Here is a 26,629-nt window from a genome sequence, read left to right on the forward strand (position 1 = left end):
GAATAATTCCTGTGAAAAAGACGTCATAGAGATTTCGCAGAAGAAACAATCACTTATTTTATTCTTGTGAACACACCAGGACATTTTGGGTTGAATGTTTAACATGCATACAAGAAGGATAACAGGGTGAACAAAGACTTTTTTATTTGCTTTGAAAATAACAACAAGGAAAAGGTTATTATGTTCTTTTCTTTTACAAATAATATCATAATTATGGGGAAATTCAACATTCACAAGGTGGGATGGACTGACTCCAAACCAACCAACTAACACCAACACTTTTGGACACGAGAATTAGAGAATAAGAATAAAAAGGCAATGAAAACAACAACAACAGAAATCTTGTGTTTTTCATTCAAAGCTGTATACATGCCCCTTGTATAGACTGTTTTATTGTATATACTGTTAATGTAGATGTGTTTTCTAAATAAATACATAATCAAAACAAAAAAAACTCTGATATTATCATTTATAATTAAAAAAAAGACTTTATATTCAAACAAATGCAAACTAGCAGTGCTTTATCCGGTGGTCTCAGACTTCTGGACCCTTCTGTGTATAATATAAAAGTAATAACACTTATCTCAGCGTTTCTAATCCCTACCTGTGTCCTTGGATGAAAACATTACGTCAGAAACGTAAACACAATAAAAACCCGGAGACCTGCAGAGATTCCCTCAGTGAGAGAAAGGAAACGAGCCCAGCGAGAGGGGAGGGGAGGCAGAAAAGTAGAAGTGGTTACGTAAGCCCTACGTAATGGTTTATTTATGTCTCGCAGCCAATAAAATCCGCTCTGAGTTCCGCCGTCATGACGTAACGCGATCTACTCCAGAATAGCGCGCGGCGGAGGAGCAGCCACACGGAGCCGCTTCAGCCGCGTCTTTCTCCGGATCCTGTCGCCAATGTTTGTTTATCTCCGCGGGGTTTGTTTGGTTCCGGACCGAGCCTGGCAGACGGGCAGGCGGGCGGGGATCTGAGGCGGGATGTCGGCGCTGAGGGAGCGGCAGTGTTACGGATTGTCCGGCGGCACACTGAGCCGCGGCGGCAACGTCTCCGTGTTTCACGTCAAACTCACTGACAGCGCGGCAAGAGCCATTGGCTCGTTTCAAAACGGCAAGGTGGGTTGTTTTTTGTTGTTTTTTCCCCCCCTAACATTCACTCCCTCGAATAATAACCCCGAACCCGACCTGTGTCTGGGTCGGTTCGTCGTACCACTTCCCTCCCTCCCCCCCCCCTCCTCGCTTCTTCAAACGAAGCGGTGAGAAGAAGAAGAAGAAGAAGAGAAAAAAAAGGCGAGGAAAGGAAAGGCGGGTTCGTGATTTCACATTTGGAGCTGAACTTCACTGGGTCCGTCGTCTCCTACGAGCCTCCTTTTCTAAGCTGTGAAACGGGAATACGTGTTGCATAATGCAATGCGGAAACGCTTCCCTGTGTGATGATGCTTGAAACAAGCTGCCGGCCAAGTCGTTACAAGCTGCTGGCAAGTATTGTGAATGTTAATCAGTGTCGAGGAGAGAAGAAAGGAGGCAGGCTGAGGTGGTGGTGGTGGGGGGAGGCTGCTGGTAGGAGGGTATGTTGGAGAGCATTTTTGAAAAGGTTTGTTGTTTTTTGTGGTAAACATGAACATAGTTGCAGCCAGTTTTCTTTAATCTATATTCTTGCTTTAGTAAAACAGATGGGCCGATTCAAAAAAATCTTAACATTTGACCCAGTTATTCACAGATGAATCAGACACAGCAGGAAGTCGGAGCACACTTCCTCAATTCACTAATTCCTACTAACACGGATAGGAAACTCCACGGTGAAGAAAAAATGACAAGTCACCTCTTTTTTTTTTTTTCTGATGAAAGGTGAAAACCGCAGCCTGTCATACCTCTTGTTTTATCCTGATGACACAGGAAAGACGGTGGGGGGGGAACACCCAGAGTCTTAACGTGCTACACAATGCTGTCGCTGCTCATATCTGGTGTCTGTATTTAGCTTTTAAGTGCAGCTATTCATAACCCACTCGGGCCCCCCGATCGCAGGGACGACACCTCGACACAGAAGCCGGGGCCAAACTGTGTACAGACGGCCACCTCGCTCATCAACAGGTGGACTCATGAATCCTCCCTCACGAAAAGGTCAATTAGATTCTAGTCATCACATACTTTCCGTCTGGGCTGCAGACGTGTCGCTTTGGACTGTCATTTCTGCACTTTCCCTACAGGCTAATTCACCCCCCGGGAGAGATGACAGGCTGTTATTTCTCCGTGTTCTCATGTGTCAAGCTGCTGCGTTTGAGCGACGGGTCATAATGACCTTCGCCAGAGCCCTCTTTAAAGTCAAATTGAATTTATTTAAGGGCCTCGTCACGCACATGTGTCAAGATACGCCAAGGGTACGTGTATCCTCGGGGGGTAGCAGTTGTTAGAAGGTACTATGGACAGTTTCACTCGCCCGCCTGTTGCTGTAACTTCTTGGAGAGTGAGGAAGGAAGTTGGTGAATGAGACCAAACATAACCTAAATAAAACGTTTAAAAAAAAAACACGCGACATTACCTCATCTCTGAACATTCATGCTCGAGTCACGTCAGATAGATTTTTATCAACACGTAGTTGTTCAATGGTGGTCAACACCAGCAAGGCAAGTTTGACCACATGATCATTTGTGTTTATTCTCATGAGTCACACGTTTTTTCGCCCCAGATTACTTGACTGTGCAATAGCGTAGATTAGCATTAGCATTTCTCCTCCAGCCCCAGTCAGTCGTCAACAATGCCGTACGTAAACACCCGACAATGGAGGTCACCTCTGCGGATCGCTGCTGCAGTCAGGTTGATAAACGGCCTTGGATCAGAGCAGAATCCGATGTGACCCAGGTGTTTATTCCTCCAGAGCTAGCTGGCTCTGAACAGCTGAGCAGCAGCTCTGTCCCCTGCTCTGGGTTAGAAATTACATATCGTGCATTTAAACAAAATAGAAATAATGATTTGCTTTAAAACTTGTATCAATATGTCTGTGTTTAGGTGGAAGATAGACACTCGTAGGGTGATGAATTGTGCTTGCACCCAGCCCGTGTATGGATTTAAAATCTGGAAAGTAGATGGCACTAGGCTGATATTAACCAGAGTTGAAGTGTCAGGATTGGTATCGGGAGAGAAAAAGTCAAGAGTTGTCACAATATTCAGTCAACAGCCAGAGACAGACTTTAACAGAACACACCCCGAACCGGTGTGAGTCACCACAAGCTGCAGTTGAGAGTGCATGAAGCTGTACAAAACAAAAGTTCGGGATGCATTGTCACACCGTACACGATGCACAGACGTGAAGAGCAACGGCCTACAAACATAAAACAAATGGGTTAAGTACATGCAGTAATAAAACCACAATGAAGGAAGATACAGCACTGATACAAACGGAGCAAACCACAAAACATCCTCTGTGTCGTATGTTTTGCATACGCCTGTGCAGGTCTGTTATCAGATCTGTGTGTGCGTGCATGTGCGTGTGTGCGCGTGTGTGTGTGTCTCTGCAGCACACTCAAAACAAATGATGTCTTTTTTTGTCTCCAGGGTCGGTCTTCAAATCCCACCATCTGCTTTAATGGGAACCAAGGGGTAAGAAGAACCGGTTAACCTGCTGACGTACACTCATTCAGATATTTTATCTTGCGCATTAAGATTTGAGTTGTGTTAACTCTAATTGCTTTGCTTGTCTTTATCTCTCTCCTTCATGTCACAGAGAATCGCTGTCCCCTGCTCAGACAATGGAGACGAATTGAGGATATTCACCTTTGGCGTGACTAACGTCGCCCAGGACAATCCACATGGAAGCTTCGACTGCGTCCAACAGCTCAGCACCGGGTAAAACATACAAAGAAACACAAAGATTATATTTTAAAATGTGTAAGCCGATTGGTTGTTTGTTTGATGAAAGGATAAGTTCACACAAAAATGTTTTACGTTTCTTTTTTCAGTTGTTTTTTCACATTTTAAAAAAAGTCCCCGGCTACTTCAGTTGTTTAGGAGAATGCTGCAACGCTGCTTTGCTGTGAAGCTCCAGAGATGTTTCGCAGACTTCCAAACTTAATTATTGAATTTTCATTTTTGGGTGAACTGATCCTTTAAAGCTGTTAGATTTTAAGGGAAAAGGCAAACAGCAAAAGCTACGATGCCATAAAAAAAGAAGAGATTATAATTTTTTATGTTGCATTCGAAGCTGTAAGGCTGTAATCATGTTTTGGTGCACAGTGATTGCACGATTATAGGTTTTACTTCGTATTCTGTGTATAAAACTAACAGAGCTTGTGGATAAGTTTCAATATTTTAAAATGTCTCAGCTCCCCTACTGCTGTGTGAAAGTCACCCTGCTGGTAACGCGTCGCTGTCAGTCTGTTTAAATGCCAGAGGGAAGCCCAAGGTTCCAATCTGTGCAGGAATTATTCATCAAATCTGCTGTTTGCGTCCTTTTCTAATCTTTTGGGAACACACGAGGCAAAACAATTTGAAACTATAGATAGATACGGTGTTTATTGGTAGTAAAGCAGTCCAGCTGATAAAAATCTAATTGAACAGCACCAAAACATGAGCATCAGTCATGCAGCTACGCACTCAAACGATCTTTTTCGATTGAAATCAATAATGTTTACGAGTCGCCTTTGTCAGATCGCTGTCTGTACTCGCTGTCTTCCCTCCTCCTCCTCCCAGTTCTGCAGAAGAGCTGTCATGTCTCGGGGTGATTCAGAAGAAGATGACGGTCAAAGCTACAGATGACTCGTACGATAAAGCTCGTCAGAGCATGGCCCAGGCTGAGGAGGAGACTCGCAGCCGAGGAGCCATTGTCATCAAACACGGGGGGCGCTACCAGGGTAGGAAACACAGTGTCTGCTTGGTTATACAAGAGATGCATGCAGCTGAGGAATAAGACTGGCCTGAAGACAAATTTGTACTGTGCTGATAATATCCAAAGAAATAGAAAGAAACACAGTCAGCCATATTGCATTGGTTGCTATAGCAACACGTGTGGTAACCAGTGACATAGTAACAGCCAGTGTTGTTTTCTCCTGCAGGTTTTTGTCCTTTTGTTTGTTTCTACTATAAGTGAACTTTCTATACAGCACACACACACACATGCATATGCGCGTACAGTATTGTTTATATTGTTAATGTGTATAATTGTTTTGAAAGATGCTGAGTCGCTACAAATGAGCATACGGAGGCAACACGCTCACCGAAATACGCATACACACGATAAAACCAGTGATTTGGCTTTTTTGTGTGTCACTGCCGTCTTTCTATTTCCAACCACCAAACCACTTCCTTCTAAACAGATACTTTAGCCACCGTCATCTTGTTTCGGTGAATACACACACAGACACTAGTTCTGATGATTTTTGTCAGTTGAGAGGAAGCCTGTACAAAAACACTTCCACACTACAGGCTTGTGCAACTGTGTGGTTATTTCCTAAATTAGATAGCAGCTTTTTCGCTCACCAGGATGCGTGTGTGCATCTTTGTAACCCGACTGTGGGTTTCTGAAGAGGTGAAACGAGGTCTTTTCTCTTTTTCTGCCACAGGACAGGATCCTCTTCCTCTGGTGTCAGCACTCTTTTTAAGCATTGGTTTCACACATTCATTACTGGGAGGCTCCCAACACGACCTAGTCACTTTCTTTTAATTGCAACACAAACAGCACCTTTTGATGATGGAAACCTGTGCCCGGCTCCTCTGAACCTCCGCAGGGTTTCTTTTGAAGATATTTTTGTAGCTGCTTTTGATGTGAGATTTCCTGCTTCCTCGCAGGCAAAAAGGTAACGGTGCGAGCCCCGGCCCCTGCGCTGGCCAGCCTGACCAAGCCCCGACACTCGTCCCGGCCTCTTCTCAGCAACATCAAGAGGGTGGTCGGCGCGCCCAAGCCGAAGAAGGGCGCCTGCGCTTCGAACAGGAAGAGCGTGGGGGACTTGCAGGAGCGGCCGCTCAGGGAGAGAATAACGCATCTGCTGGCTCTGAGGCCGTACAAGAGGCCGGAGCTGATCTTGAGGCTGCAGACAGATGGACTGACAGCAGGAGACAAAGACATGCTCGACTCTGTAATGATGGAGGTAATTCTTTCCCGTACTGAGCCAGATAATACAGGTCTCATTAAAATTTAAGAATTGTCTTTTTGCACATGCAGTCAGTTGTTGGCTTCAGATATTTTTAATTATGACACCACACAACGACTTAACATTTTTGGCATGGGGATAACTCCCAAATGTAAAGCATTTAAATACACGAGGGTGTTCGACACATTATGGGCATGAAGAAAAGGAATGAATGAAATGAGGCAAGTGATGCATCTTTTCTCACCTGCTTTATTTTTGTGTGGTTGTTCGCAGGTTGGCCAGCTCAATAGTCGAGACAAGACATACGTTCTAAAGGACGGTCTGTATAAGGAGCTGCAGAAGGACTGGCCAGGCTACACCTCAGGAGACCAGCAGCTTCTTAAACGGATCCTTGTCAGGTAACATGAACGAGATTCTGTCCAGCATGTTCATAACAAGAAAATGCCAATGCAATTTACCTGAAAAGAAAGAAAGGATATCAAGTTAAATCATTTTTTGACCAAATGGTTGCAACAAATATTCAATATTCAGTATTCAAGAACTGAGTCTAGCATCGAAGTTCCCTTTTGGCTGGCTGGCTGTTAACAAGTTAAGTTGTCTGATTTCTCAAAAAATCATGTAAACAAAAATTGGGGTAAAGGATGCAAGGATTCCCCAGGTTGATTTCCAAATTTCCAGAATTCATCCTGGATTCATCCTTGCCCATTTGTTGCATCTGAATGACAGCAGAAACAATTTAGCTTTGCCAATGTCTGCGTTCCTTTTGTGCATGTAAACCATTGACTGCATTTAAAGATGGACGACATGTCTCCCTCTTCCTCCTCACTGAACAAAAACAAAGTGAGAATATGCCGGAAACAGACTCTGCCATCTTGCGCTGGTGACGTAATCTGGAACCTGTCCCACACACCCGCCCGTCTCAAAATTGAGAGCAGGACTTATCAGTTGATCATGATGTCACAACCTCCTTTTTATAGCATCAAATGACCTATACTGCAGCCAGCCACCGGGGCAGAATCAAGATATTTTGACTATTTACAGTCAATGATATAAACATAAGCCAACATGCACCACCTATAGGGAAAGAAAGTAACAGCAGCAGCTGTTTAGACTACCACGTATAGATGCGTCAAATTCGCCTCCTTCATGCAAAGAAACGTACTGCGATTTAAACACCCACCAGCTGCGGACGCAGCTGTTTTCTTCGTTATAGCTGCTGTTCACTTTGTGGGTTCTTTTGTGGTTTTACATATACCACTCGTAGCACCTGTTCACTGCAGCTGTGACACTAAGGGATGGTACACATATCCTGCGGGAGCAGCGCATGTGCAGGCCGGAAAGTCTTGCTTTTCATTTTGGCGCCCATGTAATCAGGTTAGAGCAAACAAACAGCCGGTTTGAGCTGCGCAGCTCACACGTGTCTCAGTCAAGGCTGCAGCGGTGCATCATGAAGATATTCAAAGCCTCGCCGATTTTGTCCATGACACACGTGGTTGTCGGCGAAATAAACCTTAAAAATGGCCTATAGACGACCATATCGACATCATACCAGGCTTTCACTAAAGCTTCATCGTCTACATGAAGAGAATACGCACATCATGTCGCCATCAGTGTTATTGATTATTATCATAGGCATACTCCGTGTATAAAGATAGGGCTGTCAGTAGCAGCACTGGACAAACATGCGTGTGAGCTGCACTACACGCGCAGGATATGTCTTTCAGCCAATCTTGCCTGTCATTATCAACGTCAGCATGTCTTTTATCTGCATGACTTACTGTTGCTGATGTCGGTCTCTCTGCTGATAGGTGAGATAGATTAGACTAGAACTACAAGTCTGAAACTAGTCATGCCCTGGTCTCAGATACTCAGCAAAACAGAGTGTAGATTTTGTAGGATTGCTAGTATATTAACTTCCTCCTTCTTACTGTGCAGGAGACTGTTTCAGCCACAACAGAACCTCCTCACTGTCCCAGAGGCCCAGGTCAGTCCACTGCGAGACACCCCCAACTCCTCCCCAGCACACCGTCCAAAACCTTCCCTACCAGAGGAATACACCGACCCTCTGGCGAGTAAGAAGCCCAGGATATCTCACCTGTCGAGCAAAACGCCCAGTGAGAAGTCCAGATTGAGGCCGTCTAAACAAGCAGCTCATAAAGACATCACAGAACTGACGGGGACTGACGGTCAGAAGAACTCGCTTGATCCTCGAAGGCTTTTTGACTCCTTGTCAGCAGTGTGTCAGCAGGAAGCAGATGTGGCCAAGAGGCTTGAGCCACCTCCCTGTGCTCAGGAGGAGCCCGAGGCCACAGCAGAGCACCCTCCACCCAAATCTGCTCGTCCTCCGTCCCCGCTGATGGTGCCTGATCTCAACAGACACACAATTAAAAGGAAGAAGAGCAAACACAAACACAGAGATCAGGTGAGAGCACACTTTTTATTTAGCTCTGTTTTTTCCCTGTTTCATGTGAGCCATTGTTAAATGGGATTTGTTTGTTTTTTGTCAAGGAGAAGGACAGGTGGAGGGACAGGAAAGAAAGGAGAAAAGATCACAGTTCGGAGAATCCAAACAACAAAGTCTCCCCAGACTGCACAGGTGGGTGATGTTGGCTGTCTACTTGTGACTTCAAGTGCAAATTTCTCAGTATTTTTAAATAGTTTTGACGTTGTTTCTTCTTTTTTTACAGAGCCAAGTGATATTTTATTCGAAACTAATGTGCTTCAAGCGGACAGTAACGCAGCAGACTATCTATCGTAAGTACAGCAAACATTTCATTGGTACTTACATTACATTATATATTAGGTTGTTAGCAGAGTATTCTGCGGTTTTATACGGATCTGATCATAGTGTCCCTTTTATCCTCTCTTCACAGGACGTATGCAGGGATTCTCAGTCATGACCAGAGACAGAGCTACAAGCAGGACTTCAACAGGGAGTACAGCGAGTACAGAGATCTACACGCTCGCATCGACGGCGTGACGCGGCAGTTCATGGAGCTGGACACGCAGCTCAAACGGCTTCACCACGAATCCCATAAATACAGGGTAAAACATAAAGAAATTTAGCAGTTTACTTTTAGAGCAACACTCAGATCAAAACTGAGCAAAAATCAGATGTGTCTCTGGCTTGATTGAAATTACACAGATGTCGACCTGTTTGAATTCATTCATAATTCATAATTTCTCTCTTGCAGACGGTTCATAATAAAATTCTTCAAGAGTATCGCAAAATTAAAAAGGTAACTACTTTCTTAAAGCTTACGATTATTTATCCAAAGATTTCTCCACGGGACAACTGCACTCCTCTCTTCTGCTATTACATTAATAAAGTCTTGTTTCTTTTTTTGTCCTTTTTAAGTCCAACCCCAACTACAACCAGGAAAAGAGTCGCTGTGAATATCTACACAACAAACTGGCCCACATCAAGAAGCTCATATCAGAGTACGACCAACAACAACTCAGTGTACAACATTCCAGTTGCAACTGAACTGTAAACTAGTGAACTCGGTGTACAATAATCCCCCCCGAGGCAGGGGAGGTTCACACTGCTGAACTGGAATCGATGGTCTTCGTTGCTATACGTAGTCTCACGGGACCTGCTGGAAATGTCATTGGGGTTGGGAGTCTTTTGTGAAGAACAACAGTGGTACGCCGGGAGAAGCAGCCCTATGATACAAGATCTTTACTCAGAAGAGGGAAAGTTTCTTTGAGAAAAATGGTTCGACAGATGAGCTGCTACTACAATGACGTGATACTGCCAAGGACACAAAGAGGAACGATAGTGTTACAAAGGCTCTTAAAAGTTGAATCTCTCACTCTCAAAAACTGCAACCAGACACGTAGAGATGAGGTGCAACGCCTGAAAACATTTGTAGATTCCCATCACCATAGTTTTTTTTGTCAGTTAAATCAGTTTGGATATTTGCTAATGTGTTAGCCATGTCAGTGTTTAAGCTGGAAGCATGATGTCACTGCACGCTGTACATGCCCAGACAGCTATTAATGGCCGATGAGTGTCCTGATGGCAGCTGGGATGCAGATGTGCACATCCTGAGAAGACATCTGTTCTTTGGGTTTCCTGAAAGTGTTGCCAGTGCCTGAGATGGTTACTTTTCCTGGACTGGATTCATTGTATTCTGCTGGTGTTGTCCTTCATGTGGCTTTCCTGGAGCGCGGAAGACTGTTAAGTTGGACATAATGCTAACTCGGAGTCGTATTCAGGGAATTTACAGTATGAGCTACAGTCAAAGTGCTTAAAGTTAAAAATGATTTTGAATACAGAGGGTTGTTGTTACTGTAGGCTGAGCCTGTGAAGAGAAATAAGGTTTTGTTGCATGCTGTGTACTTTACAGAATGCATGAGGAATAAATCAGAAGTTTTGTCAGTTTCAAATAAATTCATTTGTATGAGCTTTACCTTGTTTATAATGCCTCGTCATTGACCAGGACAGTCGAGACTCATCACTTATAAATGCCCTAGAACATATGTCTGTTATGGTAAATCAGCTGTTGGTCAGTTATGCACTGTGTTGTCTGTCAGAGGATATATGTCAAAATAAAAAAAATCTCTTAAATGCATAAAAAATTTGAAATATAAGCAAGGAATCGGTTAACAAGATGTAAAACAGGTTAAATGTTTTAATTTTCTGGAATAAGGCTAAGTGGTAGCACTGTCAGCATATTCTTATTATGCAACAGGTTTATCAGACAGTATTTGTTACATTTAATTAATACAATAAAATGTGTAAACTAAGGTACTAATTCAATTACACCCACTCCAAACAAACTGCCCGGGGGGAAATTAAAACAAGCAACAATGAGCTTGTTTCCAGTCCTGGCATCACGTGGGAAGTAAAGATGATCCCTTGTGGTGACATTAGAAATGAATAATGGATTATTTTCTCTCTAAATCTAAAATAAATATTTTTTTGATGAAGAGATAAACCTTAACAGACATTTATTCTTAAATAAAGCACTAATTAAAAGTGCAATCAGGACCCAAAAGCTTGATTCTAACTAGTTAATTTTCCGAAGCTCTCATTGGCTGTAAATCAAGAGGCGGGCTCACGCCTATTGGTTCAATCTGAAAGAATGCCTCTGATTGGTCCGTTCTCATCTCCATGCCCTTTAACCCCCGTCAACCTCAGCAGCAGCTAGCTAGCAAGTTGTAAACAATGAATAAGTGACTTGTTTAAGTAACTCCCCTGCCCTTGAACTTTGTGACATACCTCGCTCTCAGACATGACACGAACAAGGACACATGTGCAGAAAGATGCGGGTTGTTAAGTGAACGAACATGGTGAGTAAATACAGATATCTCTCGCTTACGTCTTTGTCAAACGGTGTGCTAATCGAGCTAAGCTAACTGCAATGACAGCAGCCTCGCCGTGAAGTTACAACATGTATCTCTAAAGAAGTAAACCGATGTCGGGTTAGGTGTTTTACTTAAAGTACTGCGAGTTTGCTAACTGAGTGGCTTGTTAGCATGACATGCTAACAAAATGCGGCTTGCCTTTTCCCCTGAATACCAACACAGTGGTGCATTCAGGGAACATACAAGTATGAGCCGCAGTGGTGCATTCAGGGAACATAGAGACATGTCTACCTGAATTATGTAGAAGTAGTATATTGTTGTGGAGATGAAAGGTAAAATCCCATGTATTTAATATAAATATCTCGTACGTTTTATAGCTTTTTATATTCTTTATTTTTTACTGAGATATGTTTGTAATCTGTAAAAAAAAAAAAAAAGTTCAGGCATCTTTATGGAAGATGCACGATATGGATTTTTCAAATGCATCTCATGGCTGATAACATGCAGATACATTTTTGTGTTTTAGAAGAAAGTTCCTCCCCTGAAGTTGATGCACACCTGAGGGTAGAGAGGTGTAGTGAGTAAGGATTTAATATTAATAATAGACTTTTTCCCCTCCTCTCTGAATCCTTATGGAACATGTCTGTAACATGAAAAAAAGGAAAGAAAAACATCTTATCTCAAGGCGCAAACAGCCACCTGATGTAATGGAGGTTGCAAACGCTGTGCTTATCAAGTCAATAAAAGCAGATTGTCTTCATATTATCGGCTCTTTGGCCATTTTTTCGTACTTACAAAGAAAAATGTCGGTGTCTGATGTGGAGGGAGAAAGAAAGAAATGCAAGTTTCTCAAATTTTATTGGTCATTTTCGGCTTACAAAAAAAAATCAAATAAAAAAATCAGGTTGCTTAAATTGGAAATTCAGACACTAAAAATAAAACAAAGCAAACATAATTATTGAAATATAAATATAAAATATTATAAAATAAAAATTTTAATCACATCATCCAAGAAAGTACGGATGAACAGACAAAAAGCCCCGACACTGACCTCCTCTGTGACTTTAAGACTTGTGTTCTACATCACAGCAGTGGCTTGCTGACTAATATCAGCTTCAAGGCTGAAGTACTTAAGTTGTAATTTACTGAGCCGTTCCAACTCAACACATGGTGAATTACAGTATTGGTTGACATGAGAAGTTTACTGGCCTCTATCTTGTGTAAACATGATTGATGATTCATTCCACTTCCTTCCTGCAGCCTGTTTTGCAGACACTACATACTATCTCTCCAGCGATGGTGGGAATTTTCCAAAGAACACTAAAACTGAGGGCAGCGCTCAGACATCTGAGCCCCCACAGCACCTTCTCATCTCCAGCCGCAGCCACACGATCACTTGTGAGCCCCTGCACTAAATTACTTCCGGCCACCTCATGGCAGTTTGGAGTCTGCTGTCGAAAGCTGCACACTGGTGCAGACAGGCCAACTCCCTCGCCTGCTGCAGCCCCAGACAGGCTGCCTTTCTCCAGAATAACTCAGGAAGATTTGACTTTCTTCAGGAAGATCCTACCAGGCAGAGCCATCACTGATCCCGACCTGCTTGAGTCGAATAATGTGGATTGGCTCAAATCAGTAAAAGGTGATGATGGCTAGAAATGAATGTAGCTCATGGCATTCCTTGAATATATATTTTCTCACATAAGCTCACTGATGCTAACGTCTTCTGGTCATACATCGTCTGCAGGTTCCAGTGAAGTGTTGCTGAGACCTCAAACAACAGAGGAAGTTTCTCAAATTCTCAAGTAAAGAACAAATCGTGGGTGAAAGGGGAAATACACAAGTGAGAGATTAAGAAATTGGTAAAGTTGGTGTATTTCCCCTCCTGTAGGTACTGTAATAGCCGTAATCTGGCAGTGAACCCTCAAGGAGGAAACACCGGGCTGGTTGGAGGCAGCGTGCCAGTTTATGATGAAATCATCCTCTCCACTGCCCTCATGAACAACATCCTTACCTTTGATAGCATCTCTGGTAAGTCTTAAAATACTAAAGTTTTGTATACTTGCATGCATCATATCTGATTGATCTTTAGAGTGTATTTTCTACATCTGTCAGGTATTCTGACCTGTCAGGCGGGTTGTGTCCTGGAGAACTTGTCCCTTTATCTGGAGGAGAGAGATTTCATCATGCCACTCGATCTGGGGGCAAAAGGCAGTTGCCACATTGGGGGAAACGTGGCAACTAATGCGGGCGGACTCCGGCTGCTGCGGTACGGCTCCCTACACGGGACTGTGCTGGGTCTGGAAGTGGTGAGTGGAGTAAATGATTAAGGCACTTAATGATTACTGAACACATCTTGCATTATAAAATAAGGAAAAAAAGTGGAATTGGATTCTGATGATGATCTAATGTTTGTCTGTATGTTGCACATGCAGGTGTTGGCAGATGGACGAGTGCTGGACTGCTTGGCCACACTGCGTAAAGATAATACAGGATATGACCTCAAGCAGCTCTTCATAGGGTCAGAGGGCACACTGGGGATCATCACCGCTGTGTCCATCCTCTGTCCACGCAAACCCAAATCTGTTAATGTGGTTTTTCTGGGTAGGTTGTCTCATCTTCTCCCTTTGCAATTGCTTTGCACTGCTGATTAGCTGATTAATATCAAGATGAGTTTGTGTTTATATATTCTCTATCCTAAAATCTCGTTAGGCTGTGAGACCTTTGAGCAGCTGCTGAAGACATTTCAGCTTTGCAGAGGCATGCTGGGAGAAATTCTGTCAGCCTTTGAATTTCTGGACAGTGAATGCATGAGGCTGCTGAATACACACCTCAAACTACTCAATCCCATCTCTGGTAGGCACACATGCATGCACATATCTTGTTTCGGAAACAATTCAACACACTCACTCATGTCAAACTCCTCCCTCCACATTGCAGAATGTCCATTCTACGTCGTCATAGAAACATCTGGATCTGACCCGACGCACGACGGGGAGAAGCTCCACAATTTCTTAGAGGAGGCGATGACGTCATCATTGGTTACCGATGGGACTGTGGCAACTGAAGACTCAAAAATAAAGGTGTTGCATACAAGACTCCTTTAATTATTACTCTGTGTGAACTCAAGAATCAAGCTGCACCCATTTTTAGCCTCAATTATGTTTAAAACCCCAGTTTAGATACAAACAATGGCACTGTACCCGTCAACCTTTGCATTTACGTCCTTTTTCAGGCCCTGTGGTCGATGCGTGAACGCGTCACGGAGTCGCTGACTCACGAGGGCTTCACTTACAAGTATGACATCTCGCTTCCGGTGGAGCGGATTTATCAGCTGGTGACGGACATGAGGGAGCACCTGGGGGACCGGGCCAAGAGTGTGGTGGGATACGGACACGTAGGTAAGACCAGAAGATAATACTTTTATTTAGGTAGTGCGCTTTAAAATTAAGCAAAAATAAAAGCACGTAAATTTAAAGAAGACAACAAGTAACGTCATATTTTCTGATATATAATGACACAAGATGATAAAACAAATGGTTAAATCAACAGAAAGCAAGTCTAGAATAGTGCTTTTTAAAAAGGGACAGGTTGCATTTAGCCTCGCAACAGGTCAAGAGGTCAAATAATTGTGCTTTTGTTTACAAAGTACCAAGTTTTAACTCTATCTCTTTCCATCTGTAATTTTAGGAGATGGAAACCTCCACCTGAACGTCACCTCTCCTGCCAAAGACCCCGCTCTCCTCGCTGCCATCGAGCCCTTCGTCTACGAGTGGACCGCCCGCTATAACGGCAGCATCAGCGCAGAGCACGGACTGGGCCTGAAGAAGAGGAACTACATCTACTACAGTAAACCCAGCCAGGCTGTGGCTCTGATGGGTAACATCAAGGACATGCTGGACCCAAAGGGCATCCTCAACCCGTATAAGACTTTACCCGACAATCTGAAATGACATTCAGGAGCGCCATTTTAGCTACAACCTTATTGCCACGTGGCTTTTATTGCAGCTCATGCCCTTTCCTCCGACACCTTTTTCACACATACAGAGCTGCAGGTTTTGCAGCTATTTGCCTGGCAAACCGCAAACACCAATATGTCTCCAAACCTGTAGAAGCGGTTTCACTGTCATCTGCAGGACTTTCAGAATGACATTCAGATCAACAAGCTGCTGAGTCTCTTATCAACTACCTCTGCTGCTCACGTATCCCGTCCTTAGAATATCCAACAAGTTTTAGATGTTAAATTAAAGACACTTTGTATAACTAAATTTAAAGCACAGAAGATATTTTTCAGTGTCACTGAGAGGAAGTGATTGAATGATGGCATTTGTGTGCCTATAAGTTGCCAGTAGAGGGCAGACAGAAAATGGGACAATGAGACAGTATTAGGTCCTGTGCTCTTTTAAAAATTTGCTTGTTGTTTTCAGTTCTCCAGTACAAACATTGCTCTGGCAATTTTCAGACAAAATAAAAAATTGTGAGCCTATAGTTTAAAATTGTGTTTATTGAATGTAAACGGTGGCCAGTTTATTAGGGACACCAAGCTGGCCAACCATGACACCGAAAAAATAGGAACTTCGAAAGTCTAGGAGTACTCCCCCAGAAAAAAATTACGCTTCAGAGACATTTTTTTTCTGCATTCTGTAATATTCATCAGTTTTCTTCCATTCATCAATTTACTCACATACAGTTTGCATGCCACTGCCCTAATGATGGTGATTGACCCGTGATCGACAGAAAATTGACAAGGTTGATTTTACAAAATGAATGCTCAGATGAGGGCTTGAAAATCATTTTTTTCTTTTCATTCTTACTTTATCGACGGTGATATGTTGTGGTTTCTTTCTTGTGACAAATGTACTTATTGTAAGTCGAAATGCCCCTTCCCTATAAAACTTTGCATAAGAAATGGGAATTCTCTTTGTCAGGATTATTTCTTTCTCTTCTCCATTTCTCTGTCCGTCTTCTCCATCACAAAAGAAGACGAGGCGCAACAGTAGACGACACATTGTACAATGCAGTGCCATTTCTCCCCTTTTAGCTGTCAGGTTGTGATTACTAAAAGGTATAAAAATCTGTCATAAATGGGGAGAAATACATGAGATTTGCGACCCTGGGGTTAAACCGGTAAAGGGCAATTAAAACTAAAGATAATCAAATGTTAAAGGTTGGATTTATTTGAAGATTTCTATATTAAACTGCATTAGTTTTAGCTAGATGTGCCTAATAAATCGAGTGTACATCTTTTCCAAAAATCATGACACAGGCTGGCTAATCATTAGGCAACAGTGCAGTAAATGTTTTATTACATATAAAAAAGACAAAGCAACATTTGTTTCCAAAACAAACCCAGCATTTGTGGATAAATTCATTTGTTACCGCACACCTGCAATAGGCAACTTTATCTGTTTGAAATGAATCCTGAATAAAAGAGTTTCCACATGAAGATGGAGTGTTTTTTCCTTGTTATTCAGGTTAACTTGCACAGAATGGCTTGATGGGAGACGGGAGGCCCACCTTGCTAAAGGAAAAACCACATCAGCTCCAATATCTTAAAAAAAAAGTCAGCTCTTCATTGATCCCTCTGACTGCACAGTAGACATTATTTTACATCAGCCACAGTGAGTTCATTAGCAGAGGCAGTTAATTTCATATTCTTATTGTAAGATACAGACTGATGCCTATTGGCAGGTACTTCCTGTTTGTCTACTCCTGGATAAACATGTATGTGTAGTAATTTATCCTGGTTTTTGACCATACAACAATAAAACTCAGTGGGAACACTTTCCTACTTTTTCCCTCTATTTCTCAGTTCACTAGCTTCAGTAATGACAGTAAGGGTACAGAAGGTCCAGTAGAGTAAATGCCTATATATGTATACAGTCAGTTTCACGCACCGTCTTACATATCGTCAGTAGTGTCGTAGCAGTGGAGATTTCATACATAAATATCATATTTTTTTAAAAAGTTTAAAAACAATTTTGATTCTATTGGCTCTTTTCCTTTTGTAAGTTAACATACTTGTCTGTTCTGTAGTGTGAGTGTTAGTGTGTGTGTTTGTAGCAATGGTTGGCATGTTGATAAAGCTAAATGAGTGAAACCCTTGTGATTGTCTCTGAGCAGAATGCCACAAACACTGGACGTGGATCAGAAACAGATTTGTAAGAGACACTCCATATGTAGCGTTTGGTGTGCGTGTGTGTGTGTGTGCAGTCTTAAAATGGGCATTAAAGCATTGGGATGGGAGTAGTACAATATGCCATCCATTGTTCTTCACACTCAGTAACAGTCTGCAGTTCAGGTCAGTGCGAACACATTGGCGACAGGCTTGTGTCCTGTAGCGAAGGCTGGCTTTATCAGACAGGACAGTTCCAAACGTCTGCGTGGGCTTCAAGTCAGAGAGAGGGATGTCGGTGGAAGGCAACCACAGTGAAAGTGAGAGAGCAAGAGAAGGATGAGGCTGGATGAACAACTCTTTCCTCTGTCTGTCCGCTTTATCTCCCGTTCTCCTTAAATGAAACACTGGGCACTTCTCTAAGCCGATCCCTGACATCAGGCAGCTGCCGCTGAGGCTCCTCTCCCTCTCAGGACTCCTTGCCCTTCTCCAGAGAGCTGTGGATCTTGTCCAGGGTCTTCTTGATGCGCAGGGCGGTCAGCCTGGCAGAGGGGTTCTGGTACCAACACTCCTTCATCAGTTTCACCAAAGCAGAGAGAGTCTGGGAGAGACACAGAGGACGGGAGATGAAAGGAGAGTTGTGCAGTGATTCGCCCACAGTGAGAGGAAATCCTGCAATCAATGTGACTGCACGAGCTTTTAGAAGTAGAAGGGCATTCTGGGTACGAGCAGGGTACCTCCCAATACCTCACCTTGTTTTATAGTTATAAATATCCACATCATCTAACAAGCTCACAGAAATGCAAAATAGATGTTTAGACTTTGTATCCAAATGCTTGAATGAGAGATACCTTGCCTGTAACTTTAAAGGTGCAATTTGTAAGAAATGAAGGGTAGCTCCAAAACTACAGGGGGCAGCATAAGCACTAACTGCTGCTCACACGTTGGTGTAGCGACTAGTGGGTAAGTAAGCCATGGAGCTAAGTGGCCCCGTAAGTTAGGCCCTGTACTAAGTGGTATTATGAGACAGGACAAGCCAGGGCTACTTAACTTTAGAAGACATTGCTGCAACACAGTACATATACATCTTTGACATAAAGTCAACACAGTTGTTTCTTCTTTTGATAATGTTTTCAACTAAAATTCTGTTAATTTCTTACAAATTGCCCCTTTGACTGTGTTCCAGAACAACTTGTTAAGTGTGAGAAGAGGCACGGAGATCGACAGCTTGCTCGACATTTCAGAAAACATGCTGTTCCCAATTATTTTTGGCTGAATTGCATTAGAAACATATTAAACCTATTACAGTATTCCAAAGTGATTTTCCCCTTTTAAATTGTTTTGTTAGATCATTTTAAGTCCTAAAATGCTCAGACTTTCTAGTATTTCACAAGAAAATAGGAATAAATAAAGTACAAGTATATATTTTTGGCATCAAAGAAATATGGTTTTGATTTTGATGACCTACAAAACCATTTTGCCATTCATTTGACCTTGCGCTGGTTATTTAGAGGCAATGAAATCCTAATAAACACACACTATGTTTTAAAGATGTTTTATGAAACCCAGGTAGTCACTTTGCTGTAGCTGACCTCACACTTTGACATCTCAGATTACACAGTAAAATACTCACAGGATCAGAGAACCAACGATTAGGAATGAAAGGCCTCTGCTGCTCCACACACACCACCTTCCTCATGTCCTCAAAGCTCGGGTCATTTGGCACCTGATCGTAGAACGGAGGCTTGTACTCCTCAACGATGCCTGGAAAGCGAAAATGGGATGATAGGACTGAGTGCAAATAACCATGCTTATTATTTTGGAATAAGAAATAAGGGAGGGACGTTTATGACACTCACCGTTGCTGTAAGTGCGTCTTGCTATCTCCCACAGCACCAGCCCAAAGGCCCAGATGTCCACTCTCTTATAGGCATCAAAGCAATCAGTCTGAATGGTCTCGTCCAGCACTTCAGGTGCCATGTAACGCTTGGTGCCAACCTTCGGGTTGTTGCCCACATCCAGCAGGTTGTCTGCCTGGGAGTGGGTCACAGCCAGCCCTGTAGACATGCAGTTACACCCAGTATCACAGTAAGACTTATGACTCAATAACGACAGAGTTACTGTGAAATTGTCAAATAAAAGAGAAAACTGCAGCCTAAAGTACACAGTGCTGGTTTCCAAACATCAACACAGCGCTCAGAAGAAAAAGATGCAGTCAACATATTTGTTTGATCAACATAATGTATTTTGATGAGAAATCCTTTAACACCAAAACGTTTGTGATCTAATCCTTCTGTGATCCAAGTAAAATGTCTGTTCACTGCTGATCAGTAAAGCAAAACATTTAAATATATTGTCATGAAGCAGATGGCAACAAGTGGATTGGTTTGGATATAAGAGATAGATTGTAGTAGATGGAAGTAAAATACTGGAGAAGTGACTGACCGAGGTCTGCGATGCAGCAGCGCAGCTCCTTCGTCACCAGGATGTTTTTGCTCTTCAGGTCCCGGTGCGCGATGGCCGGTTTCCCCTCTGTGCCGAAGATCTCTGTGTGCAGGTGCACCAGGCCGCACGCTATCGACGCCGCCATCGCCAGGCCCTCTGGCGTTTCCACGGCAACTCGCTGCAAGTAATCGTAAAGAGAACCGTTCTCATGGTAATGGGTGATGAGCCACAGCTGGGTGCTGGAGTTGCGAGAAGTCATATCAGACGCCATGAAGCCTGGGAAGAGAGACGGAGCAACATGAGTCATCAGATCAGAGAAGATCTTCAAACTGTGTCATTTATTTTGCGTTCACAGGATTCTTTTATACCCACAGAAATCAATGTACTGTGTCTTGTCACTGTTTGTTTTTACCAGCTTTTCATATTGACTTTGATTGTATGTTTTGATCATGATTATTTCATGCTGGGTTGGAGTTATTCGGGTGTGAGACGGCAGGAGACAACAAATATGAGGGCTGGATCGTTTGATTTAAAATATTTAAAGATGTTTTGTTACCCTGTGTGACTGTAAAGATGAAACACCAGTTTGTTTTTCAAGGACTTTACTCATATTCAACCATATTCCTCACTTTGAAAACACAACAGTTTACATTTTTAAACTTTCAGGAATCTGTAAGAGCAATTATTACCGGTCTTTTTTGCAGGATTGCATCATAAAATATTGCAGAGGTGTTGTTTTTTTTGACTGCTTTCACTTCTATGTGTAACTGCTTCCAAATACACAGGTGTTAAGACGTTAAAATGTTTATAGAAGCTGAGATTTAAAGACAAGTGGAAACCACGCCTTCCACCTGCATTAACTTGCAATTATTTGCATTGCGGTTCACACCTGGCATTAACGTGTTCTGGATGATTTGAACACAAGTGTACAGCTCTAGATAGAAGTGTTAACGACTACCAAGACATACTGCGATACAAAAACCACTCAAACCAGTTGTCGAGGTGGTCTTGGTTGCATTTCACCACATGTATTTTGTAGCGTCAACGCTAATGCACCCTGATGTGTCCCAACAAGGTTGTCATCAATGAAGGACGCGGTGGTTACGGTGACAGGATGCCAACCGATGCCAAGGCCACAACAACAGGCCGGCACTGACTTAGATGATTTCTAATTTCCATGTGGTTCACCGGAATGTAAATTGCACGTTGTGGCTGTCTGACCTGCCAAGGTAAGCAGCAGATGTTTGTGAACACTTAGTCTGTTTCATCTGATCTAACCACTGAACTGGCAATCGCAAACTCCCTTCAAAAATCCTGTAGCCTGTCTGCTTCCGTGTCTAAAAGTGTGTCTTACCTGCCAGCATGAAGAAGCTGTTTGAACGCAGTTTTAACTGCTTTCACTGTTTATACCAATTTATCAAAGACGAGAACATTTTATTGATGGTAAACATGTCATATTTTATAAATACTGTAATCAATATTGGCTTCCTCTCTGCCGCCTGTGGCCTGTTTGTCTGTTTTGCGTTGTATGTGTTTTTATGCATCTAGAGCAGGGAAGTGAGATCCGATCACAAGTGGTCACTCAAGACTTACGTTGCGATGCATTGTAAAGCCAGGTGTGAACTAACAGATTTAGAGCTATCATCTTGTGATCAGATCACCTAATGCCAGGTATAAACAGCCACTGTGTTCCTGTAACAATACTGAAACAGCAAAGAATACATTGGAGACAATGGGAAAAACACATTTTCATTCAACCTCTTCCTTCGTTGCACCAACAACATCTGCAAGATTTAACTCTTCTGTGCCAGACAGACTTACCCAGTATGTTTTCATGTCTTAGCAGCACTGTGTTGTAGATCTCCGTCTCTCTGAACCAGGACTTCTCATCTCTTGAGGAGAAGATTTTCACAGCCACGTTCTCGCCCTGCCACTGGCCCCGCCACACCTCCCCGTACCTGCCCTTGCCTGGAAGAGAGGGACACAGGAAGACAGAAAACTGAATATACAGATACATGAGTTTTAAAGAGGTTATCATTGTCTGCATTTTGAATGTTGAAAAGTGCCCTTAGGGTATTTTCACATTATTTTATGGCTACACTCCCACTGCAGCTGGAAGAGCTCCGTGTCTGATTTGTCTGACGCAGAACTGAAGTTTCCACATCAACGGCACAAAGCCACATTTTTCCAATTCCAAACTGGTACAAACTGTACTGTATGATACAAAACAGGATCCCCTGGCATGCGACCTACATACTTGATTTGAACGCTCAAAATGAAATTTGTCAGAGTTGCCATGGCAGCGGGTAAACCTTACCTCAACAAATTAGGACAAGTGTCGTAACTTGACACAACAAGAAGAATGTGAAGACAAAGGAACACATGACTTGTGTTTTGACAGTTGTTGCAAACAAGTCAAAAATGATCTAAAGATTGCATCATCTGTTTGACTTTGCTGTCAGATCTGTATCTTAATGCAGGTAACATCCCAAAATAAATATGTACAGTCATCCAAAAAAACTGATATCAACAGCAGACTGATACTGAACCAACCTAGAACTTATGTAAGGAGGGAAATGTCTGACTAGACTTTCCATTCTCCCGATTATTATGAAACTAATGACAACAATTTGCTTTCTGTGCACATAAACTAATCTGTACTGCAGCATTTCGCCTAAGTATGTCATATTTTATATAAATATTTATTTATTTTTTTTTTGTGACATGATTTCTCTCTGTAAGGTTTCTCAGTCAGAACCAGAACCTGCAGATGGGCTGTGGACTGTGGTGTGTTATACCTACCCACACACTCCATCAGACTGATCTGCCTGGCCACAGTTCTCTGGACGAGGAAGGGAAGACCTGAACCGCTGCCTGATGTACACGAGTGGTCCAACAGGTCCTGAAGACAGACACACATATCAGATTAGCTCCCTTTGTCTCTCAGAGGAGCGCAGACACGTCACATGTTGGTGAAAGACTGCTGGAGTTCAGCACTGACAAAGATCTGACTGAGATCAAAACTTTGTCAGTTGTGGTTTGGAGTTGGAGTATGGGTGTTCCTCTTTTCATCTATGTCAAAATCGTTTCCTGTGCGACAGAACTTTAGGGCAAAAACACTGTAAAATCAGGACACCTGCAAGTGTTACTGATTACATGATTTTGTACAAATTGTGAATACAAATTATAATAAAATATATAAGTTCACCCAAAAACATTACGAATCCCAGTGCTTTCAAAGCTCTAAACACCATTAAGGCTGCAGAGCTTTATTATCTCTTCTCACTGTTTCAACAAGGACCTCTCTCAATCTTACCGCTAAAGTGCTGTCTCCCACATTGGAGGTGATGAGGCCATCTATGGCTCCCTGCTCAGTGTCAAACTCCTGCAGCCTCTGCAGACGGCCATGGTGGAGCCTCCTGCAGGCCAGCACAGACACTACAGACAGCAGAGCCAGAACCACCACGGGGCCGAGCACAAAGAGAGCTAAGGTCTCCACACGGTACCGAACCGGCTCACCCTCTGGGGCTGTGAGCAAGAGTAGAGTTGAAAGAGGGACAAGAACAATTAAAAAGTCAAATTATTTAATAGATAGGTACAGAATACAATTATTATTATTATTATTATTATTAATAATATCCACCTGTTGGAAGCAGAGACATCAGTGAACTGGTGGAGGTGTTGCTGTTGCACATGTCGTGGGAGCAGCAGAAAATGGCCTGGTGAAAGGACGGCGCTGTGGAGCAAAGCAGACGAGTTTTCTCCGGCCCCTCCAAGCAGCCGCGCTCAAACACCACCCCGGTGCTGCTGACTTTGACAGAGGAGAAGCACCGTGTGCCGTGGCACGGTGTGGCCTGGAGGCATTTGGGGCTATCGCACAGACACGCCAACTGTCCATCTGTGGAAGAAATGATATGAGTTCACCACACAGTCATGCTGTTTCACAGTGCAGAGAGGCACATGCACTAGTAGTTGACACAAGGAGGGTGGGGCTTTCAGTTTTTTTTTTTTTCTATGGATATATTATTGTGAATTCTTTAGGTCACAATAATTGTGCAGTGGAAATCGGATATCATTACAGGACTTATATTGATATTTTTAAAAATTAAATCTCCATCAGTTTTGCCTGTTCACAATAACCTATGTACTTTGTATGGACTGTCACCATACCCGACTAGATCTAGGTTTTACTTAGAAAAGTTATCCAGACAACTCAGTAAAATGGTTATTTAGAATGGCCCTGGATGTGGTGGATCTAGCCAATGAGCGATAAAAAAATTTATAAAATTGGAAAGATTAGATAGATTTAGATTTTTTTAATTTGGTAGATGATTTTGTCCAAAGTGATGTGGAAATAGGCTTCCAGTGATACACCCCGTTCAAGGTATACTGTGGTATTAAAATCGACAGGTATACTTTGTACATTTGTTTGTCACCAGTACTGAATTCTGCCATATTATTGTTATTAAAAGCAGCAGACCAAGGAAAAATCTTCCAGCAGAAGGGACTCAAAATTCAGTTACTCGCTCGGTTTCATCTGAAAGTGCCTTTCTGGGCTTCTAATTAGTTGTAGCAATCATAACAAATGATGTGCCTGCAAATGTGTGGGAGGTTTATTAATTTCTAGGAAATTGATATGTTTTTGTGATCTTGCATGTGCAGAGCTTTTTCTAATGCGACATTGCCAAATGCTGAGCTACATGGCAAAAGTGACATTTGTATCCATAATATCACCTGCACGGTAAAAATCATTTTGAACGCACCATAAACCTCAACTTATCTTATCCATCACTCTGAGCTCTGGCTACCCTTTCTTGCCAATTTTACCAGTCTGTTGCTCGTGATCATTTGTGTGCACAGCAAGAACAGATGCCGAACAGTGTGAAGGCAGTAAAGCACAGAGTGGAAAGACTTGGGCACAGTACCTGAGCCCTCAGCTGATGTCTGCAGGGCCTGCAACAAGAGCAGCAGAAGGACGTGGACGCTGCAACGATCCATGTTTCAGTGCACTGTCAGAGGGAGGGAAGAGGAGCCAGAGAGAGTCCACATGAGTACAGGCTTGCAAAGAGGATAATTACATTTACCCCCTTTATGTATTCTGATGATCCCTGCAAAGACTTCAGACAGAAAGGACGCCACAATAATAATGGCTGAATGCAAACAGCGCTCTGTTTGTCCTTGTCCAATTATTTTCAACACATATCTTGTTATCAAACTGCAGCCATTGCAAATACAATTACACTATTAGCTTAAATAAGTGAAAGGCTTTTGCCTTAACGTTTTGATTACTTCCTCAGTCCTTGATTAAAATCGTATTACTAGTATTAGCTCTGAAGATACTCTGCTGGTGCTGCTGCTCCTCTGCAGGCTAATGCAGCATTGACAAACACTAACAACACAAACTCTGCTAACGCCTTAAATTTCAATGTCACAGCCTTTGGTTGTGACGTAAAGTACATGAGCAAGCAAAGCTATCAACACCTTCTTTTCTGTGAACCTCGCAGACTGCAGGCCTGTTTGTTTGCTGTAACTAACACGCCATTACCAAGCGGTTTTATTGGCCGTCCACAGGCGCCTCGGAGGCGCCAGTCAGACAGGCGGCTGCCCGATGCTGCTGCTAGCCCCGCAAGCTAAAGCTAGCTACACAGCACAAAGCGCAGCCTGGCAGTCCGCGCGATTAGCTGACAAAACAGAGCGGTATAAAACAGCCACCTACCCGGCACACACGAAACACGGCCTCTAACTCATTTCTGTGACGCCTCCGTGTTCCTGTGTCACGTTCAAGTAATCGTATTTGCGTTATTTTGCGATGCAAGAAGCCGAAAGCAGGACCACAGCCCAGCCGAGCCCAGCCCACCCACTGGCTGCCACACGTGACGTCACCAAAACATTATCATCGAGGTGCATTGTGGGACAGAGGAGTCCTCCAACAGGTTGTAGGCTAAAATAACTATGACATCAGTGATATTATGACTTATTCCCTTTAAATCACATAAAGAAAGGCTGTGTGACAATTAAGTGGTAATTGGTATGGGTGAGTTTTACTTTTACAAAGTAATATTTTAACAAGATTTCTTTACTTTTTTATTAGATTGACTTTTAAAGGACTTTTTATAAGATGGTATTTGCTCACTTCTATATTACTACAGTTTAAAGTATTGGCATCTTACTTTAATGTTTAAATATTTTGGTAAATGTTGTTCTGATCTGTATTTAACTATATATACTGTACGTAGAAGTGTACAGATGCAATGACACAATGTATAAACACTGTAAAGTACAAGTTCCTGCATTCACACACATACATCACAACAAAAAATATTCCATGCAAGTTTCCTACAGTAAATAACCGAAAAAGGAATAGGCTGAATAACCTATAACATCAGCAGTGCCAAAGGAAGAAAAAAATGACTTACTAATTGTAATCCTTAATTATTTAACATTTTTATTCATATTTCATTTTAAGGTTTTTTGACACAAGGAGGTTGGGTCTTTGAGTCACATCACATGCCTTGTCATATGTGTCTTTTACAAAAAATCAATAATATTATGATCTCAATGTTGCGTCAGTTTTTCCCTGTGGTATCAAACATGATATCCAGTATCGATATTTTTCAAGGTACCTTATCAAAGTTAGGAATTCCAGTATCATGACAACACTTTATGACACACAA

The 26,629-nt window shown here is 42.6% G+C and overlaps 3 protein-coding genes across 4 annotated transcripts; 2 read left to right on the plus strand and 1 right to left on the minus strand.

The window, feature by feature from the left end:
- The first annotated feature begins 812 nt into the window (after nucleotides 1–812).
- Nucleotides 813–10,500, plus strand: LOC311274292 (RNA polymerase II elongation factor ELL-like). The gene is made up of 12 exons (XM_084381846.1): nucleotides 813–1,118; nucleotides 3,555–3,599; nucleotides 3,724–3,845; nucleotides 4,689–4,849; nucleotides 5,784–6,082; nucleotides 6,359–6,483; nucleotides 8,021–8,507; nucleotides 8,594–8,681; nucleotides 8,773–8,839; nucleotides 8,959–9,130; nucleotides 9,280–9,324; nucleotides 9,444–10,500. The coding sequence occupies exons 1-12, from the start codon at nucleotides 984–986 to the stop codon at nucleotides 9,570–9,572; spliced, it is 1,875 nt and encodes a 624-aa protein (XP_084237972.1). The 5' UTR covers nucleotides 813–983; the 3' UTR covers nucleotides 9,573–10,500.
- A 719-nt stretch (nucleotides 10,501–11,219) lies between these two features.
- On the plus strand, nucleotides 11,220–15,883 carry d2hgdh (D-2-hydroxyglutarate dehydrogenase). 2 transcript variants are annotated; one of them, XM_084381854.1, is made up of 10 exons: nucleotides 11,220–11,383; nucleotides 12,659–13,037; nucleotides 13,143–13,200; nucleotides 13,287–13,426; nucleotides 13,511–13,704; nucleotides 13,831–13,999; nucleotides 14,108–14,251; nucleotides 14,336–14,478; nucleotides 14,631–14,796; nucleotides 15,086–15,883. In XM_084381854.1, the coding sequence occupies exons 1-10, from the start codon at nucleotides 11,381–11,383 to the stop codon at nucleotides 15,346–15,348; spliced, it is 1,659 nt and encodes a 552-aa protein (XP_084237980.1). In that variant the 5' UTR covers nucleotides 11,220–11,380; the 3' UTR covers nucleotides 15,349–15,883. The 2 variants fall into 2 exon arrangements, with proteins under 2 accessions (XP_084237980.1, XP_084237981.1); XM_084381855.1 differs by having other exon boundaries at nucleotides 14,631–14,792; nucleotides 15,086–15,236.
- A 790-nt stretch (nucleotides 15,884–16,673) lies between these two features.
- Nucleotides 16,674–25,814, minus strand: acvr1l (activin A receptor, type 1 like). The gene is made up of 10 exons (XM_084381857.1): nucleotides 25,672–25,814; nucleotides 24,881–24,964; nucleotides 23,599–23,853; nucleotides 23,272–23,483; nucleotides 22,758–22,857; nucleotides 21,777–21,923; nucleotides 19,956–20,231; nucleotides 19,370–19,567; nucleotides 19,144–19,274; nucleotides 16,674–18,111 (listed from the first exon to the last, which is right to left on the minus strand). The coding sequence occupies exons 2-10, from the start codon at nucleotides 24,951–24,953 to the stop codon at nucleotides 17,980–17,982; spliced, it is 1,524 nt and encodes a 507-aa protein (XP_084237983.1). The 5' UTR covers nucleotides 24,954–24,964; nucleotides 25,672–25,814; the 3' UTR covers nucleotides 16,674–17,979.
- Nucleotides 25,815–26,629: the final 815 nt, after the last annotated feature.

The sequence above is a fragment of the Pagrus pagrus genome (genome assembly GCF_965226575.1).
Source record: "Pagrus pagrus genome assembly, chromosome: 18".
Lineage (NCBI taxonomy): Eukaryota > Metazoa > Chordata > Actinopteri > Spariformes > Sparidae > Pagrus > Pagrus pagrus.

Coding starts and splice junctions, on each gene's coding strand:
- d2hgdh (XM_084381854.1), top strand. Junction 13,705..13,830: donor CTGTGCTGGGTCTGGAAGTG/GTGAGTGGAGTA, acceptor TTGCACATGCAG/GTGTTGGCAGATGGACGAGT. Junction 14,797..15,085: donor GGTGGGATACGGACACGTAG/GTAAGACCAGAA, acceptor CTGTAATTTTAG/GAGATGGAAACCTCCACCTG.
- LOC311274292 (XM_084381846.1), top strand. CDS start 984: ATGTCGGCGCTGAGGGAGCGGCAGTGTTACGGATTGTCCGGCGGCACA. Junction 8,682..8,772: donor AGTCTCCCCAGACTGCACAG/GTGGGTGATGTT, acceptor CTTTTTTTACAG/AGCCAAGTGATATTTTATTC. Junction 8,840..8,958: donor AACGCAGCAGACTATCTATC/GTAAGTACAGCA, acceptor CTCTCTTCACAG/GACGTATGCAGGGATTCTCA.
- acvr1l (XM_084381857.1), bottom strand. CDS start 24,953: ATGGATCGTTGCAGCGTCCACGTCCTTCTGCTGCTCTTGTTGCAGGCC. Junction 23,484..23,598: donor GATGTCTCTGCTTCCAACAG/GTGGATATTATT, acceptor TCTTGCTCACAG/CCCCAGAGGGTGAGCCGGTT. Junction 22,858..23,271: donor TGGGAGACAGCACTTTAGCG/GTAAGATTGAGA, acceptor GTCTGTCTTCAG/GACCTGTTGGACCACTCGTG.